This window comes from Sinohyriopsis cumingii, chromosome 3 (assembly GCF_028554795.1).
Source record: "Sinohyriopsis cumingii isolate HCF-2022 chromosome 3, ASM2855479v2, whole genome shotgun sequence".
In the NCBI taxonomy this organism is placed as follows: Eukaryota; Metazoa; Mollusca; class Bivalvia; order Unionida; family Unionidae; genus Sinohyriopsis; species Sinohyriopsis cumingii.
The window spans coordinates 35,968,293-35,989,113 of record NC_142963.1 but is presented as its reverse complement, the minus strand read 5'-3'; the positions used below and the strand labels follow the sequence as shown (position 1 = coordinate 35,989,113).

The 20,821-nt window shown below is 35.4% G+C and overlaps 1 protein-coding gene across 1 annotated transcript; it reads left to right on the top strand.

Annotated features, from left to right (window-relative positions):
- Positions 1 to 1,516: 1,516 nt before the first annotated feature.
- LOC149802682 (GDP-fucose protein O-fucosyltransferase 3-like) lies at positions 1,517 to 20,517 on the top strand. The gene is made up of 7 exons (XM_089952062.1): positions 1,517 to 1,672; positions 6,092 to 6,159; positions 9,845 to 9,965; positions 10,293 to 10,380; positions 14,531 to 14,940; positions 17,113 to 17,293; positions 19,959 to 20,517. The coding sequence occupies exons 1-7, from the start codon at positions 1,596 to 1,598 to the stop codon at positions 20,496 to 20,498; spliced, it is 1,485 nt and encodes a 494-aa protein (XP_089808188.1). The 5' UTR covers positions 1,517 to 1,595; the 3' UTR covers positions 20,499 to 20,517.
- The last annotated feature ends 304 nt before the right edge of the window (positions 20,518 to 20,821 follow it).

Here is a 20,821-nt window from a genome sequence, read left to right as displayed (position 1 = left end):
GTGTCAATTTCTTTTTACCTGGTCAGAGATGACATTAAACATGTCGATGAGATAAACGTTTCAAATATTACTATGGACGAAGATTTTGGGATTTTCTTGCTGTATACCTAAATAAAAGAGAAACGAAAGGGATGTAGCCACACTAGAAACAACGTTAACGTTGATCAGTGTGTTTTGGGGCATTGTCCTTTACTTCAATTCCCTCGGCACTAAATAATCTTTAATGCGATGATATGGTGTTAGTGTCCCATTAATCAATCCGTTTATTTTTTTAATAAGATCGATCGAAATAAAAAGGGATCCAAAGGTTCTAATTCACAACAAAAAACTAATCATTGATTCTTAGATCTTGGTAATTAAAAAATACAATAATTATGTTAGAGAATTTATGTTATCATATCAAACACGAGATACTTGTTTCATTTATGTGCATTATAAGTTTCACTATCATTATTCCTCTCTCATTTCCTTTGTGTTGCAGCATAATTTGCACATGTTTTTGCTGTCTAATCATTAATGAATCAGACTTTACGAAGACAGATAAAATGTTGAACACCTCCAAATATTTCGAAAGTTTAAACACGCCATCTTTAATGGGTACAGATAAACTTTAAAAGCAAATACAGAAACTAGGTAGAAAAACTGAGGTTTAAGCTATTCAGGTTAATTACACGTGTGGAAAACCGTTGTGTTTTCGCTGATTTTCGGAGAAAAATATATTTTGAAGATCCTCGTGGAAATGTGAACAAAATATGACTGAAATAGTATTTTTATGTTCTCCAGACTATACAGAAATATTTTCGACCAAGGCAGTGCACATTGCTTTCGCATGTAAATTAATATTTTAACTAGAAAATAATTCGCATGAATTTTTTTTTCAAATAGAAAATTTGAAGTAGTGCATACTACGATACTATCTATCACAAAGCCTCTGATCGACAATTCAGAAGCGATGCAGATATAACGCTCTTGTCATTCGACAGCGAAGATACAATGTACTATGTAGTGAAAGCAGCATTTTACGAAGAAATTGTTTCTGAAACTTAGGTGAGGCTTTACTCTTGTTGCATTGGAGGTGACTTTGGTCTATGTGACATGGGGAGGTAATCCAAGAGCAGAAGTTGTAACAGTGTGTGTGTGTGTGTGTGTGTGTGTGTGTGTGTGTGTGTGCGTGCGAGCTGGCTAGCACAATTCGTAATAAATTACTTTATCTCATGAATAAAAAAATGAGTTAGATAATACAAAACAAGCCTTACATCTTTGTTGCACATACATATGGGCCCTAAACATTTTGTCTCCGTCATGAAACATAAGTTTTTTTGTTTGTTTCGTTTGGGTTCTTTTATGGTGCTGGTGGGGAGGGGTACTTTAAAGCGTTGAATATTAGTTATAGACTGGTGCCTACTTTTTGGCGCGAACTATCACCTGCCGTTGCCCGTTAATCTGGTGTCAGAAGCGGGCTTTCAGAGCCCGTCAAAACCTCGCCTCCTTGTGCCAAAAAACCTGATCCCCCCTTTTCTATCCCGGATAATAGGCTTCAGTAGTATCTAGGCTAACATGTCACAATGCTACAGTAAACAGACGCAATTAGACACATGCGGACGATACATTTGTTCATTAGCCGCGTATGTGTAGCACGGTGTATTATTGCTGCTATGTGGACAGGACGAAGGTATGTTTCTACTGTGACTTAAATATATATGTATATCTATACATTTGCATCTAACGAAGATATGTTAATTGTTCATATAAATCTGTTGTAAAGGGTTCTACTTTATTTTCAAAAGCATAGTGCCTATAACAATAATAATGTCAATAGCATATTTACAGGTTATTACTGTTATACGCTCATGTGTACACACACACTCATGCACACATTTCTGATAGATTTAAGAATATATAACTCACAATGACGTTTTTAACGTATGTTTCCTTCCTTCCTTCCTTCTATCGCATTTCACCTGCGTTAGTGTTTAAGCTTGTGCTTTCAATGATTTTAGAGAAACCTTAATATTTCGATGACAAGATAGCGATATCCAAGGCTGCTTTTAATAATGGATCGTTCAGACTGATTGTACATAATACGTTTTTCGATACGAAATGATACAGCTACTGTTACACAAACATTCAGATTGACGTGTTATTGATTCAAGATTATAAGGTAAACGAAATCAGAAGACATACTTTATCTACTCCAACAGCATTGTCCGATAAGCATCGAATCTATGAAGGCACGTTTCATTATACTTCCATAAATGAATTCAGTCTATTACTCGGAATTCGAGGCATGACATTTTTTAACTGCTCAGTTGAAATGAACACAGATAATGTTGTTTCGAACGGGCACCTTGGTCTATGATTCCTTGTCAGCGCATATATATATATATATATATATATTATATATATATATATATATATATATATATATATATATATATATGTGTGTGTGTGTTTACTATTCCTGTATCATATACATTTTATAAACACAAAAAGGTTTTGGCGTCAACCAATCGTCTGTGCTATCAGTATGCTATTTTTGGAGGGAAAAGGGGCTGTTCTTTATTTAGTCCAGAGAATATTTATTGCCTGGCTATGATATATACGAATATCAAGAAATGCGCTTATCAGTGACAAGGAATAACGGAAAATCATACCAGTCTAACAGAATATGTCATCTCCAGTCGATTAAGGATCCTCGTATTACACCACTGTACACCTTCTTCCGTGTTCAAATAGCAGAACATGTTTATTTGCCCTGTTCTCGGTTTAGCTTGCAGCATTGTGTTGGAGAGATGTTGTCAGACAGGAGTCTAAATGGGAAGAGGACTACGCTGACAGACGTTTTGAGCTGTGGATGTATTACACTGTATTAATAACATAGACTGGTTAATGTTATGTCCGATTGCTATAAAATGTGTGCAAAATACCAGTACTTTTATACTAAAATAGTTAAGACCTGTTTAAATGGTTTTATCGTGTGATTAAAAAAAAATTGTGATACAAAATGGAAATCAGTTGGAAATTTATAAAATGAACAATGATAACCCTCTCAAAAGACAAAGAATGCAAATAAATGCTTGAAAAGTTTGAATTACGTACGTAATAAATATGAGGCTAAAATCTTAGCTCAAGTCCGATGCAAAACATTCTCATCAAGACTCAACATCAGTTCATTGTCATGGAACCGCAACGTATGTTGCAGTATATTTCATACCCAATTTTGTTGCAGTAGATTTCATACACTATTACCTTGTAGTATAATTGATGCTCTATTATCTTGCAGTATATTTCATACCCTATTACATTGCAGTATATTTCATACCCTATTACCTTGCGTGCGATGTATTTCATACCCTATTACCTTGCAGTATATTTCATACCCTATTACCTTGTAGCATAGTTGATACTCTTTTACCTTGCGGTGTATTTCATACCATATTACCTTGCAGTACATTGTATACCTTATTACCTTGCAGTATATTTCATACCATGTTACCATGGAGTATATTTCATAACCTATTTTGCAGTGTATTCCATACCCCATTACCTTGCAGTGTATTCCATACTCTATTACCTTGCAGTATAGTTCATACCCTATTACCTTGCAGTATATTTCATACCCTAATACCTTGCAGTATATTTCATACCATATTACATTGCAGTATATTTCATACCCTATTTACATTGCATTATATTTAATACCATTTTACCGTGCAGTATGTTACCCAATTACCTTGCAATCACATTTAAGAAGTGGTATAATGTGTTATTAAACCTGCTAACCTGATATTGTAAAAGTGATCATATACCCGAGTTTATTGACTGTTTCAGATTTCTTGAACCAGTGGAGTATATATCCTAAAGGAGTTGTCTTTCCATGGCGTCCCTAATATTGGACTAATTTCTTTCTGTACGCGTAAATCTCACAAACCTGATTTCCGTATCGACATTATATACATGAGCCATCTAGGTATCCAATACGCATTTTCTGAGGTCATAAGAGGATTTATTTAAAGCGAACGTGCTGTTGCCTGGGTAAAGTAAAAATGGAACTCAAATTTCAGTCAATATCAAAACAATCAAACAACGGTTGCATGGGTGCGTACATCAGATTAAGTTATTGATATACTTTACTGGGCCAGACAATTCCGCTTGTTGAGAAATCGATTACTCTCTTATTATTTATTCACCGAAATAATACGACACATTCTTCGTTCTGCTTAATTACTTGGCAATCTGTCTTTCTGCCTCCTTGTCTGTCTGTTTGTATGTACGTACGTATGTATTTTTGTCTACATGTATATGTATGTATGTATGTATGTATGTATGTATGTATGTATGTAATTTGGATTTTTAACATAGCTTTAACAATTTTTCAGTCATATCGCTACGATGTCTGCAGTGTTGCAGCTTATAGTGATGTCTAGCACTGGGGCATCATGCCGCAGACATGTAGCATGATGTCCCACCCAGTCACATTATCCTGACACCAAGCCGACCAGTCCTAACACTAACCTCTTAATGCTGAACACCAAGCGAGGCAGCTGTTAGTACCATTTTTTTAAGTCTTTGGCATGACTCGGCCGGGGATCGAAACCACGACCTCCCGCATCCGAGGCGGACGCTCTAACCACTAGGCCACCGGAGCGGTTGTATGTATGTATGTATGTATGTATGTGTGTATCATTCTTTGTGCTCGACAGTGATGCAGCATTTACATGTAGGTGTATCTATTTGTTTTGAAAATGTGTGTGAGCGAGAAAGGCAGTTGTAAAATTATAATTTTGCAACATATATATTTATAATTTTAACTGACATTTCTTTTTGCAGGTCAGCAATGACTTATTACATTCACGCCTCTTAATTCTCGTGTCCGTCTATCCTTCTGCCCTGCATACAATCTCAGTAGCCTAGCTAATCAATTTTTTTCAAGGTTATTGCCCTTTTTGAGAACTATTTGCTCTCGTAGTTTTCGTAGGAGTTACCATCGTTTTACTTACCGCTGGATGCAATGTATGACATAATTTTGTGAATGCAGCTACTCTGTTAGTTTATTGTAGATTGCTGTGAAACTTCGTACACGTTCTACACATATGATCATCATCAGATATACGTCCTGACGATTCATGTTCCTCACACTATTGGCAGTTGATTTATGCGTTTTATTTCTACGCGAGACTCATTTTCATCACAGGGTTGAGTCTATATTACAACAAGGCGTATAACTCTTATGAAAATACTTATAGAGTAAAATGACTGGCTTATCTCCATCACAGAGTAGTGACTTGTGTCCACCTCCTTAAGGGTGAACTTTGATCAAAATGCATAACCTGCCAGTGTCAACAATATAGCATGGGAACAGTATTTCAGTCGATAAACTTGTAATCCAACAGTCCTTGGGAAAGGCACTTGACTATAATTTTTACGGTATGATAGAACCAATAATGTATTAAATGTACCGTTAACAAATTACAAATAACAGTGGACATGGATACAATCTTGTAAAGCGTACCGACTCTCACCCTGTGCGACAGAATTGTTCAGGGAATATTATACAAGTTGAAGAAAATATTGGACTTTGTGAAGGAATATGGTTTGCATATACAATTTTGGCCATACGTTTTAACAATTTTACATTATTAATTTTGATCTTTTATTGTATTTACATTTTACATTGTTTTAAGATCTTTACTTTTAATCTTGTAGTACTTCATGTTTACTTTTATTTGGATCAGTTTATCACTCCGAGGATTGTTATGTGCAAATATGTTATTTTGGCATTTTTTAATGTTATTTTTAATAGGCACCATATAGCCATTATATATATCTGCAGACCATCATTGACTAGGGCTGGTATGCTGGATAAATTAGGCTATGTATATTTACCTGTGCTAATTGACCACCGTTCCTATAGTTACTACTATTGGACAGATGGATAAAACGTCCAGCAACGAAACAGAATGACAGCCGGACATAAATCACAGACAAATAAAAAGATAGATGAATGTGGAATGAATGGACATATCACGTTCTTCCCTACCGTACTAATTACTACTCCCAGTAAAATTAACAAGTCTTCTCTTATTTTCAGATTCATCTTCAAGGTCTTCGTCCTGACCATTTCCCTGCTAATTTGTCTGGCGATATTCCTTTCCAAATGTAAGGGAAGTGTAATTGTAGCTGGTCAGTGACCAGAAGAGCTTATGAGATGGTCCATCGTCCTTCTTCTATCCTTCTGTTGGCACAAGTTTGTTTTCTCAACTCCTCTTGAACTTAGATGATTGCCTTGAAGCTTTACCCATATTCATCCCATCGTCTAGTTGGTTATAAATGAAAATTGCGCCTCTCAGACATCCAATATATCCGCCACAGTGGCCATCATTAAAAGTTTGTTCTCGCTATTCCACCGGAATGAATATTCATATCATCATGGAGTTTTCACTTAAAGGTTTCTCATGATGTTTAGTTGATCGTAGATGAGAATTGTGTCGATCTGATATCCAAAATGGCCGTCACATTGGCCATCTAAAAAGTTCTTGTTGTCACTACTCCTCCAGAAAGGAAAGTCATATTAACATGAGGTTTCCAACACAAATTTCTTACGATGACTAGTTGGTTCTAAGTTAAAATGGTACCTATTTGATGTTCAGTATGGCTGCCACAGTGGCCTTCTTACAAATGTTGTCATTTGCCAATCCTCCTGAATGAAAAGTAGCATTGCCATGAGGTTGTTAAAAGAGGACTTCTAATGATGTATAGTTGGTTCGAAATGAAATGATGTCGATCTGATATCCCATATGGCCACAACATTGTTATCACAAGTCTTCCTGAATGAATGGTCGTTTCAGCATGGGTTTTTTTCTCAACAACTTATTATGATGTCCAGTTGTTCGTGACGTTGCCATTCAGGCATTCAATATTCTTGCCACTGTTGCCATCTTGAAAATTTTGTTATCAATTTTCCCCAGAATAAAAAGTCATTGGGGCTGTAGATTTTTACTGAAATACTTTGTTTGAGTGTTAAGTTGGTTCCAAATGAAAATGCTGCCTGTCCGACTTCTAGTTTGACTGCCACAATAGCCAATCTTGTTATCACTACTTCGTCAAAAAGCTGATCATGTCGATATTGTGCCGTCATTAAAAGACTTATGATATCGTGGTGTCTAGTTGGTACTAAACAGAAATGGTACCATGTGATATCGAATATAACCACCATAGCACATATTTTGAAAATCTTGTTATCGTTGATCCTCCAAAAGGAAGGTTGTATCAACAAGGGGTTTCATCCAGAAGACCTTTTATGATGCCTTGTTCGTTCTAAATAAAAATGGTACCAAGTTGACATCCAGTATGTCAGCAAGAGCAGCTAACTTGCAAATCTTGATATCGCTGAAGAAATATTCAAAAATGGTTTCAATACTCTACAGTTAAAAGGAAGAAATGGTCTTATCTTGAATTCCTGGGTATCATTTTTAGCCATTAGAACGTCATTCCCATCGAGGGACTCATGTGTTTAGCTCTTCTGATCATATACCAAAAGAGATTTTGGGATGGCCTATTGTCCGTCCTCTGTCGTCCATCGTACAAAAGAAGAGTTGTTCTGTCGTCCTGCGTCCGTCGACTCTTTAGCACGAGTGTGTTATTGTTACTCCCCCTAAACAACATATAATCAACATGAGGTTTTCACCCATATCCTTTATATGACACTTTGTTGGTGCAATGGTGCAAGTCATACATGCAGTATAGCTTCCACTACGATTGTCTTTATATAAAAAAAAATTGCAGTCGTGAATGTACTACTCCCCCTGAATGGATGATCATTATGACAAGGGGATTTCACCAAAACACTTCTAATGATGTCCACATAGTCTTAAATGAAAATTATGAGGCGCCTTAAGCTGACAAAAACTGGTCCAATCAGAACCTTGCCGTTGAAATTTTAATGTCATATGTCCGGAACTCCAATTTCACGTTTTGTGTCACAAATCCTTGTCCTTAAAGTTCCATTTTCTAGGTCGAGATTTTTAGAGTGTATCTGTTGAATTACACAGTAGTGGTTGAAATGTATATTTTCTATGTCGAGGTTTTAGATTGTTTCGTTTGAATCATACGCCGGTGGTTGAAATTTCAATGTCATATGTCTAGAATTTCTAATTTACGAATTGGTTCAAAGAGTTTACGTTGAAAGTTCCATTTCATATGTTGAGTATTTAGATTTAATCTGTCGAATTACACAGCGCAGGTTGAACATTCGATGTCCAAAGTCGAGTTTTTAAATTGTACCTTCTGAATTACACGGCGGTTGTTGAAATATTTGTCATATGTTGAGAGTTTCATGTTGAATCACGTTGATTGTGCTGAACGTTCCATTTCGTATGTTGAGTTTTTAGATTGTACCTGTTGAATTACACAGCGGTGATTGGTCATTTTATTATGCTTGTCAAAATTCTTATTTTTATGTGGTGAAATGATGTGTTGGTGTTAAAAGTAACATTACACAATGTCCATTTTAACAAATTCAAAATAATATCGAGTAATACGATATATCAATCCTGTTTTCAATTATGAGGCGCCATTACACTTCTTGCATATACAGTTTCAAAGTTACCATTCACAGGTCGAGAATTACTATAAATTTCTTCTCTAGAGGTCGCTCTCGTGAACGGACCGCGTTATTTTTTGAACAAGGAGGCTGCTTCTCGTTGCTGTGAAATTCAACAAATGAAATCTATCTAAATACTCGCCATGTGGATTGGAACTTTCATCACAAACAGTTGCATACAATGTGTGAATTCAGGATTCTCGACATATGATAATGAAATTTCAACCACCGCTGTGTAATTCAAATTATAAACTGTAACACGTCGATATAGGAAATATAACTTTAAACCACACTGTATAATTCAACATATAAAATCAATAATCTCGATCTAGAAAATGGAACTTTAAGGACATGCAATTTGATCAAACACGTGAAATTGTATTTCTCGACAAGTTACATCGAAATTTCAACTGCAACTTTCTCATTGGACCAGCTTTTGTCCGCTACGGCGCGTCATATAAAATGGTTCCAAGCTGACATATCTTTGTGTACCACGACAGCTAATTTTAAAAACTTGTTATTGCTGAAGAATGTCAGAGATGGTTTCAACACTTGGCAGTTAAAATCAAGAAATGGTCTTATCTTGAATTCTTGGAAATTCTCTTCGTTCAATAGAGCGTCAGTCCCATAGACCCATAGAGGGAATCTTATTTATTCCTGTTAATACAGAAATGACTATATTTGATCAACATATATAAAGATTTAGACCGTAAGATTACAGAGGAGAGGTTTAAATATTTTATTCTGTATCTATGTTGCGTTGGTATGTTAAATTAACACCTAGAAATATTTCTTGTTGGTAGGTTTAGCAGATTTGCGAGTCAAGCAGCAACGCAGAAGTCAAAAGCATACAAATACTTGTATTCTGAAATTTTACCAAGAAAAACGTAAAATAAACTTTTCTGATTTCTAATAGTATCATTGTATCGACTAGTTCCTTAAAGTGCGTCCATCTGTTTCAATACACTTTTCACACTAGCTTTGATGCTGGTGTAGGATGGTCTTTAAATTGAGGATACGTGAGACAACCGAGGAAACCACGATCTAGGATGACCCGCGGCGTTCCCTTGAAAGTGCCTTTTTCATTCTATTAATTATTCTTGTCTTATCTTGCTCGTTTTTTTTTCTTCACTTTATAAAATAAAAAATTAAAAAAACGTTATGATCCACTGTCTACAAATACTTAAGCAAAACGAGACAGGGAAAAAAGTTACGATGAACAGTTGTATTTTTCTGCCACAGTTGTGTTTCCTGTGCCGAAACTTTCCGACACTGAGATCAGTCGATACCAGGAGCGAAATTTAACACTGAATGTCAACAGTAAGGGAACACCTATTCTTCTTTGGTGGAGTTCAATATACAGGTACAATAGCCACAAAGACATTTCCGCACTCGTAACAATCGATAAACTTTTATGTAGCAAATTTAATCTTTGTTATTTTGTTACATTTGCTTTGTCATTCACGATACACTGTCATCATTTTTGTGTATTAATTTAAGTTATTTATCTATCTATATATGTTTCTATGTGTTTGTCTCTCTCACGAACTCAAAATGTTCGCTTCGAAAGCTTGTAAATACTAGTAGAACATTCATATTCAAGAATCTGAATTTAAATTTTGTAATCAAATCGTGCATTTTACACGTCATAAAATTCAATTTCGGCCAATAAATTACTTTTATTCTACAGCAATATTGTGGACGATGTGAAAACATTTGGTAGTGTTCAATGCCGCGTGACCAACAATAGAACCCTGAGAAACAACCCGGACACGAAGGTATGACGTCAAGATTCTTATTATTCACGTTCTTTATCGGAAAGCGAGAACTGGCACATATCTTCGCGTGTCATAGTACTAAATTCTGGTGTCTTCAGTATTCTGTTGATGATGGTGATGGTGATGGTGGTGGTGACAATGCAAGAACAATACCAGCTAAATCAGTATTAATAGTAGTTGGTTATTATTCCATCACTGCTATTCGTTATAGTTTGACTGTAAAATGATTTTCTTAATGTTAACACAGTGTGATGCATTTGAGACCAAACATTAAATTATAGGGCTTTAATCCTGTCCGTTATTATTTCTCAGATATACTTCTCTGTTACTCCAAATATTGCGTCAGTTGAGAAAAGTCCGTTCCTTAATGTCTTAAAGGTCTAATGTCATGATTGCTAAGCCCCAGCTATAAAGCCATGTATAAAATATAATCTACTGTTTTGGAAATGTTACTGCGGTCATATTTTTGTTGTGTAAAGATTGCCACAGGCTAGTGTTAAACTCTTACGCAATGTTACCGTGACCCGCCAGAGATCGGAAACTTGAATAGCGGAGGCGACCGATTGCATCATTTAACAACGGTTTGCCGTATCACACCAATGTAGTACAGCTTAGTCCTGAGATCAGAGGGAAGCCCCCGGGGTGAACGAGGCGAGAGGGACATTTTCCGCTAAGTTTGATCGGATCGGTTCACAGCATTATCCAATAAACAACTGGGACAGAGGGCGTGATTACAATTCGACGCAAATGATACCTTCCAACTTGTAAGAGAAAAATTAGTATTTGCATGGGATGATTGCCAAGCAATATGGTTACTCCGAGAGAGCCACTCGTAATTTGGCGGTAAAACTTAGAGAGGTGGATACTAAGGAAACACAAAGCTTCGAAGATTTCAGTAAGTTATTTGCTCGATTTTGCAGAATATTACGGCATCAGAATTGTAATTAGTTGTAGTATGTATACTTAATTACTAGCATCGTTTAGTATGTAGAATTACCTTTGTATTGTTCATTTACATGCGTATTTGAGTCTTACGTAGAGTATTATTAGATGCGAGGCGGAATTGTGTAGATCGTTAGCTTGTGGTCAGAATTAATTTTGTAATTCGCTATTAGGTTACTTCGTAGTAAACCAGTGCATTTATTAATCCGTTATGTTAGAATTTACACAGGCTCGAATTAAGAATTTGGAAAATGGTTGAAGTATGTAAGATTTTTAGTATGGATGTATGCATATATCAGATATTTGAATGTTTATGTACTTTGTATGAGTTATAATGCATCGGATTATTGTGATATTGTTTAGTATAACAGGATTAGGAATATGTATTGATGTGGCGGAATTTATTGATGTGTGTATAAGAAGTAAGTGATACCGTGCTGTGTTATGACGTTTGCTTTACCATACAAGAACGTATGGGTATCTCGATGAGAATGAATGCGTGACCGAAGAATTTTAATAGCTGTTATCTGATGATAGGCTGTGTGTAGTGTGAGATGAGAGGGCTAAGTAAAAATGTTGTACCGTCCTTGTGTTTTCACAGGAAGCCTTTTAGGGGACAAAAAACTTCGGGTTCGATTGAGTCCCGAGTCTTCAAGAGTTGGAGACGGAAGTGAGACTAACTGAAACAGTCGAAGTCGACGGAATCTAGTCTGTGAAGAGGAGGTGAAGGAGGAGGAAAAGGAGTCTGGAGGAGAAAGTGGAGGAAGAGGAGAAGGAGTATAGAGAAGTCGAGGGGATGAAGAAGGAATCTGGAGAAAGTAGGGGAGGAAGAGAAGAAGAAAATGGGAGAAATAGGGGAGAGAAGAATATTACATGAATAGAATACAAGGACAGGTGGAAATCGATCTCACACTGCTAATCAAGTGATGCAACAGGCTATTAAAGGGTCGAGAGGAAGGAGTGTAATTGGGAATTTGAATCATTTGATTATTGAATTGTTATTAAATTGTTATTAATTGGACTTCATCCTTTTTGTATATTTAAACATCTAAACGTCGGCATTGCTGACTGAGAGCTCGGAGCTTTACATCTATCTATCACTAATTTAACTTCCAACCAAACTCGAGCCTGGGTGCGACTTCTATAATAGTTTAAATAAAATATTGGGAGCACCCCACCCCAACCATAACAATCATCACATCTAGTACGAAGACTTCTGTTGAAAATTACTTTTTAATCTTCTATACCTGAAGCTCTCATATTCGTTGTTATTATAATTCTATCTTGCGTCGTATATATATATATATATATATATATATATATATATATATATATATATATATATATGAGTTCTGATAAACTATTTAACATTTGTCAAGAATATATCAAGATATATTTTTTAATTTATTTATTGATTTATTTTCTATATCTGTAATAAGTGTGCATTATACATAATACAAATATTGATAAAACTGTTTATCTCTATTTAGTCATAAGTATAACGTATATATTATAGGTAAAGGAGTTTGCAGTATGTTTTGAAATGACTAGTAATCTTGTGGGAAATTAAGAAACTGAAAAGAATGCCTGCAGCTGTCATCGATTTTTTGAAAGGAAAAATGAAAACAACGAGCATTATTGGAAAGAACTTGGAAAATCACGTGCTTTCCAAGACGGAGATGCGATATCGTTGTATTTTCTTATTTTTAAATTATGTAAATTAGATTTAGAAAATAAAAGCATCATATCCATAGTTGTGGTAAAATTTATTGAGAATAACTGTGTTTATTTCAAATGAAATGTATGGGACCTCCCCCCCCCCCCATTTAATATAACCCTTTATCTGAAAACCTATAATTTCGCCATGTTTTAAATGAAGCTTGCTGCTCTTATTTCTCCATCATAACAAGGTCTAATGAAAATATGTATCTGAAGTTCACATGATGTAACCTATAAAAGGGGATGACTTATTTTTCGATATTCTTATCTCGTTCTCGATCTCGCCCACTTTCTCATTTCGCCCGATGATTACCTGAATGTTATGTCTAAATCAATTTTTATCATTTAGAAGGACTTGTAATGATATCTGATCCTTGTAATATTCTTAGAAGAAAATTAGAATGAGCAGCTGGGCATGATTGAAAAGCTCTTCCATAATACTTTCCGATTTGACAGTACATTCATTTGACCCATATTTGCTTGCGTGTCTTGCTTTTGCTTAGAAATATATTTTTCAAAGACAACAGTAGACCTTTTCGTGTTTTTGAGAACAACTTGTGTAGACTTCGCACATCCCGTCATTTTAAATGAAATTGCAGTGCAGTCAATACAGGACACACGGTACTAATTATACGGAAGAACTGTGAACCAGTCTAGAAATGGGGAAATGGGTGAAGAAATAATAGAGTATTTACGGGTTTGGTGGTCCATAATTGGTTAATAATGAAAATTAAAATTTTAGTAAAAATATCTTTTGAGAGCTTATCCTATATGTAATTTTAAAAAAATATAGACAAATTTCTACTGATGCAATTTTAGCATTCTTACAGGCTTGACTCAGGAGTACTCAATAATGAAAGTAGCACCTGATTCATTTGGTGCAGAATCAATAACATGTGTTTCATGCACATGTATGTAAACAAAATGCCGCGGGTCATATGGTGTTCTCCACACATAAGCTTGCACCAAGGTTAGATGTGCATGGAGAATTATAGGTCTCATCATCAGCACCCGGAAATTTTAAATTATTGAATTTTGAATATGATGGTGTTTCCATATGTTTACTATTGGAGTTGAATTAATACCGTGTGTCCTACACCTATACGTCATTGGTTGTGCGCCTTATTTTACAATGCCGTCAGTCATGAGAGTAAAGCCAGCTTGTATCAAGGGAGGTAATGCATGTAGTAATTTTGGACAGTCTTCTTCATTAATTGAAATGGTCAGGTCGGTTGAAGTAGATTTTGCCGTATAACCGGAGTTTAATTTGTACATAATATTCTACACAGAGCATGAAATGAAAAATTAACAATTTGGAGATTTTCTCCATAGCTGACCTTTAAAGAAAAGAAATATTAAAGCTTTGCATCAAAAAAATAAAGACAACAGAAAACAACTACAAAACATCGCCATTAAGTGGTTATTGCTGTATACCTGTTTAAATTAAACTTCAAAATGTGTGTTCTTATTAATGTGTTCTTATTAATAGGTGTTTATCTTTTATGGATCCCATTTTGAACCGTATGATTTACCTCTTCCTCGGCACAAGAATCACTTATGGGCCCTTATCCACGAAGAGTCCCCGAAAAACGTCTACATTCTCAACCATGAAAACACGATAACACTGTTTAACTTTACCTCCACATTCCAACGTCACTCCAACTATCCAATTACTACGCAGTGGCTGAAGTGTCCGGATTGGCTCTGGGAAACAACATTTATGGTTTCTCTGGAGGAAAAGAATCGACTACGAAACATGGAGGGGTTGGCTCCTATTCTATACGTGCATTCTGATTGTCATACTCCATCGGATCGGGACAGCTTTGTGGCCATGCTTCAGAAGTATATAAGGATTGATTCATACGGAGTCTGCCTTAATAATAAGAAACTTCCTGAAAAGTAAGTATACACAATAACATATCTGGACGTTTAACTTCACATTTAATTTCCTATCTAGCTGACTTTTATCTTGTAAGAGAAACTGTTTCTCTTTATTTGAAAGGGGTTATCTTCCTGAAGATGCTAACTTTTTAACTTTTATATTTATAAGAACCTCTTCAAGATCAATGCCGTTATTGTAAAGGAATATATATTTACGTTTATTTATATTCCTAACGTTTTTCGTAACATTTCCCTTTTATATTTTAGCTCTACTGGTCAAAGACCAGACCTGCTAATGCGATGGTGTTTCGTTTGTCCGTCCGTTGGCACAAATTCGCTATCACTACTACTCCTAAACTATTTGGAAGATTGCCATGAAACTTTACACAAAATGCAAACAGATACATACACATACATTCATGCCATGATCTATTTCGTCCTTAATGAAAATGTTCCTTCTCGGACATTCATTATTGACGCCACAGCATCAATTTTGAAAAGCTTGATTTCGCTAGAGGTACGTGGTATTACGGGTACCCCGATTTATTTTTCCTGTAGTGTGTATCACGATACTTTTTCACTGTACCGGTACTTCAGTAGTTTCCGTCAGAAAGGAATGTACTGCAATTACAGATTAATCTTGTTACGAATTTAATTTTATTAAGAGGATTTTTTAATCTGTTATGACAAAATAATTCCCCCAAAAATTGTATTTGTCAACATTTAATTTTGAATATGACAAATATAATCTTATTTATAATTGCTTATTGACATATCTGACACGTGTAGCTTATGCCAGTGTAGTGTCCTAAAGGCATATTTGTGAAAGATATGCAGATCAAATCGAATTTTTGGAAACATTTTGGATTAAAACAAACAAAACAAAAACCCGTAATTTAAAAATTGTTTACTAGCGTATGTTAATGTGTTAAATAAATTTATTATTTTAATAGACCGTAACTCGTCCTAAGATTTTCAGGAGAGAAGCTGTTTTCTGTTTGAATTTCTCGTAATTTGTCCACTAGAAAATTTCTTGTTTGTTGAGTAAGTGTGGTTCATGTTTACTGGCCCTCGCTGGAAAATATCTTGCTCGGGTGCTGACGTCCTACTCAAAATGTCCCTGCCTATTATGTTAACAGAGTGGCTAGTAAACTGTAGGCTTCATTGTCAACGCTTCCTATTTTTATCAACAAGCTCTCTAATGTCAGCAAAATGCCTTTCACAGGATGTGAGCTATAGAGTATACTTAATCACAACACTTTAGTTACAGTATTTCGTTTACACCTAATGCAAGAATTAAGATACAGATATTAAATTCATCAACTATAAGGTAATGACCGATTATTTTTCAGGGGTATGGTCCGGATTTCCTTTTTTCTTGTTGGTCCTAACTGAAAATGGTGTCGATCTAAGGTTCTATATGGCCGCCACAGTGGTGTTCATCTTGAAAATCTTTTATCACTATTCCTAAATGGAAAGTCATATTGACATTGTGTTTTTACTAGAAGGCTTCTACGATAAATGAAAATGATGCAAAATATAGCTGCCACAGCGACAAGCTTGAAAATCGTACGATCACTAATTCGCCTGACTGAATGAATAGTCATATCAGCATGTGGTTTTCACAGAGAGACTTCTTTTTTTTGTTTTGTTGATCCCGAATTTATATGGAACTGATCTGACGCTTATTTTTCGAAACTTCTTCTCCTAAGAGTTTTATGAAATGCATTCATGCTGTTTTAAACAAAGAATATGGATACCTGTATAAATATCTATATTGTATGACATTAATTTTATTATTGATACATCACTACAATGATCACGACACTATTATTGGTGCTTACAGGGCGCTTATAAGACTTCTTTGTTCAGTATGTAAACTTTTTATTGAGGCAAAAGTGAAAGAATATCGCAAATTGTATTAAATAAAGAAGATCAATATTCACTATTTTTTTTTTCTTCAGCTTTCTCATAATTTTGTCCCATCATGGAGAAAATCGGTAAGAATAATGGGTTAAATGTCTGTGAATAAGAAACCTTGATTATTTATATTGATCACGTTCGCTATATTGCCCCAGTATCACGAATCGCCAATAATATACCCTCATCTATTATGTAACGTATCTACTTAGCGGTAGAAGTTTCTGTCTTGAAAGTTGTATACACTAAAGAATGTTGTTCCTTTTGCAGTCTTAGGTTCAGAGGATCCATGGTGGCAATGGAATCTGACGAATTCCTGAAGTTTGTTGGCAGATACAAATTTTCCATAGCTATTGAAAACGCCGTATGTGAGGACTACATAACAGAAAAACTCTGGAGACCACTCCGAGTTGGCTCTGTGCCAATAGTGTTTGGTTCCCCGTCAGTACAGGTAAGTTTCAGTCCTCCTGAATAGTCATTTATTTTTTAGGATTGTTATAAGTTACATTCATTCGTAGAAATATAGAATATGAAAATTATGGCGCATTTGTATATGAAGTCATTATATTTCATTACGTTCTACTAAAAAAAGCAGTATAGATTCATAGATTTTCTTGAAATAAACCATATTTCTACTCAAAGTTATATTGTTTTTTTTTAACATAAGAAAGTTCATTCATTAAATTGTCATACGTCAAAGAAAATAATAACGTAAAGACTTTCTTTAGCTGCAACCACCTTGTTGTAAAAGTTGTTTTTCTTTTTTTATCTGACACTTTAATATGAGCGTTTTTTTTCGGGAGGATTAGATCCTTTACAATCAATACGTTGTATTTGTTGTCGAATTAGGCCAGAACGGGCTGAAAAATAAAACGGATCTGGTATTTGGAAAACTTTCGTAGGGAACTGAATTTTCTCTTTCCAGTGATGTCATACAGATTGTACAGTTGGTTAATTTCGGTGTCTTGTCAAGTAGTTGTGAATATGTTTAAATAATTTCTTTAACAAATTTTGACAAGTATGCCCTCTACAATGAAAATCATAATAAAAGGTATATGGCTTAAAGCTGGTGTTTAATTTTCATCACTCGTAAGGGAGTACACCATCTCTCAGATTGGAGTGTCGTGTCGACATCGTTCAAAGGGCAGCATTAGTAGAGGACAGTGGCGTCACTCGGGTTGGTGTCACCCAGTGCGGTAGCTCATGGTGTCACCCCCCCCCCCCCATGGTCCTCCTTCCGTAACAGACCATACAGAATCCTTAGTAATGTCATTTTGGTGTCACCCCCTCTGATAGTGTCACCCTGTGCAGTCCGCACCCCCCGCATCCCCCTAGCGACGCCACTGCTGTGCCTGCTAGTCATGTATTTAACTATGATCGGTTATCCGCTTATGAAATCCGACTAGACCGAGCAGTGTGTGCTCTGTAAAATTTGCAATTTTTCATTTTGGTGTCACCCCTCTGAGATGGTGTCACCCGGTGCGGTCCGCACACCCCTAGCGACGCCACTGGTGGAGGAAGTGTTATGTATATTTGATTTAATTTAGTTGTTTGTAAGTTTTAAAATATTTTTTTTAAAATTTCATTACATGTCAGAGTAATGTAATTTTGTTTACTAGGAACTTGATATTTTCCAGAAATGAGTTTGACCTGACTGTTTAGTCATAAACACCGAACTTAGTATCTTTTGATGACCTAGTTTCTGACACTGATTGAGAATGAAGTAAACAACAGCTTTTTTAAAAAATCCATTCTTAATGTGTGAATGATAATAGTGGAATCGAGGCTGACTGGGAATATGTGCCTTTAGACGTAAATACTTCTACGTTGTTCTCGAAATTCTGGAGAGTTGACCCTCATCCGGGAATCTGTTTTGCATCTCAAGTTACTGTATGACCTTTGTCTATAGAGACTGTAATCATTTGCGCTTCCAAACACTGGAACGTAAAGGTGTTCCATTTTGTTGTGATCAGTTTGTAGATATATTTTAATTTTTATTCAAATTATGTCGATTCTAAAAGATTCATTCTTTTTCCTGGAAATATTTGAGTGTTCATACATAATTCTTGGACAAAAACATTACTTTAACTTTTATTCGGAAATTCAAACACCAGAATAGTATTGTCTGTGGAATAACAAAGAACTTTAGACGCTACAGCACCATACTGACTACAGTATACGTAATCGCCTTCCATTCTGGATTTTTTGTCGGAACTCGAACTTGAATTCCTTAGAACATTTCATTACTAGGACTACTAAAATTTAATTCGTGGATTATTCTTGGATTATTTTTGGATTTGATCCTTAAAACCGTAAGTTCTTATTTTTTCATTTTTTCAGTATTTTTCCAAGGAAATACATTATTTGTTAAGTTTTTCAAAGCTTGTTGTTTTCACTCTTTGTTTTGTTGCTGTTTATTAGAGCCTAAACGCGTAACATAAGAGGAAGATAGGAGGAATTTAGCACTTTCGATATAAGTAGTAACACACACACACACACACACACACCGTTATCGGGGTCTGCACTTACACGTTTTGCTGCTCCGCTGCCCTATCTCGCCTCTGCTTTGTCTTTCTCCATTTCATTGTTGTTATTGCAGTTTTAGGTAACCATAATGAGAGATATAAAAATGACTTTCTATACCTCATATTCTGTTGTATCATAATGATATACTGTGTATTGATCATTTATTTCAGGATTGTTAGAAGTTATATTCATTCATAGAAATATAAAATATGAAAATTATGGCGCATTTATATATGAAGTCATTATCTTTCTACTGAAATTGTATAATTACAAAAACTGAATGGAGTCTGGCCTAGCATGGGAACAAATGAGCAGTGGAAAAGGGAGCAGCGGAGCGGAAAGCCGCGTAGCCCGGTAACAGTTTCATTTAAGCAATCTAATCTAAAATAATTTAAAGGTTAATACATCAAGTGGGTACATGAAGTGCGCAAGAATGTCATAATTTGAACTCCTGCAGATGCATTACATTTATGTGATTCCTTAGGTGGTCCTTAAACCTTACAATGCGCGCATATTTACTTCTGCTGCAAAAATTATTTTGTAGCCTTGCTATGACTATAATATTTTTAAACTTCTTTTTTTTTAAACAGGATTTTCTTCCTAGTAACCATTCAGCGATCTTAGTTCAGGATTTCCGGTCCGTGGCAGAACTTGCGCAGTACGTTGAATATCTTGACAGCCATGATGAAAAATATGCTATGTATTTAAGATTTAAAAAGAGTAAAATTAAAAACAATTTCTTACAAGATATACTCCAAAAGAGAGACTGGCAAGCAAGTAAAGATTGTAAAACTTCTAAGACAAATCATACTTCCTTCATTTTCGGATTTGAGGAATTTGTTTGCAAGGAGATGCACGAATTCGAGACATATAAGCACCAGACTGGTTCCAGAACAGGAAAGAAAATTGCTTCACTGTTACACTATAGTTGCCCAGAACCGAAACGTTTTGATAAGCTTGGTAGATACACAGTTCGGGACAAAGAGTGGTTGCGGGAATGGACTGACGCTAGATATGAAGCAATTGTCATGTGGAGCTTGTACAGTAATAACAAAACTGTGCAACCAGATGTATTTGTACAGATGGTAAAATCAGAAAAAGAAAAGTATGCACACAACATGCATAAATAAAAAATTTAATAGCTTTAAATTTTTTGTTTGTTTAGTTCTTACTTGTTAGCATGCTCTCTCGAGGATTCGAATTTCCGAAGTTCCGATTAAGTACAAGAATCAACTGAATCCACTTTGACTTTGATAACTTTTATCAACTTACAAATTACAAGACGAATAGGGTGCATATGAATCATTTCAAACACCGGTCATACTAAAAAAAACACAATCTCAGACAAGAAAATTAGAAAAAAGGTAATTAAATTGTTACGCTTTCGACTAGTGTTTCGTGCCCTTTAACTTTAATCAGCACAACAAAATTATTTTGTCCATATTCAAGGTAT

Bases quoted from the DNA above. Each gene is read 5' to 3' on its own strand.
- LOC149802682 (XM_089952062.1), top strand. From the start codon at position 1,596: ATGCGGACGATACATTTGTTCATTAGCCGCGTATGTGTAGCACGGTGT. The intron at 10,381-14,530 runs GTATGACGTCAA...TCTTATTAATAG, and splicing joins GAAACAACCCGGACACGAAG to GTGTTTATCTTTTATGGATC. The intron at 14,941-17,112 runs GTAAGTATACAC...TTCCTTTTGCAG, and splicing joins AATAAGAAACTTCCTGAAAA to TCTTAGGTTCAGAGGATCCA.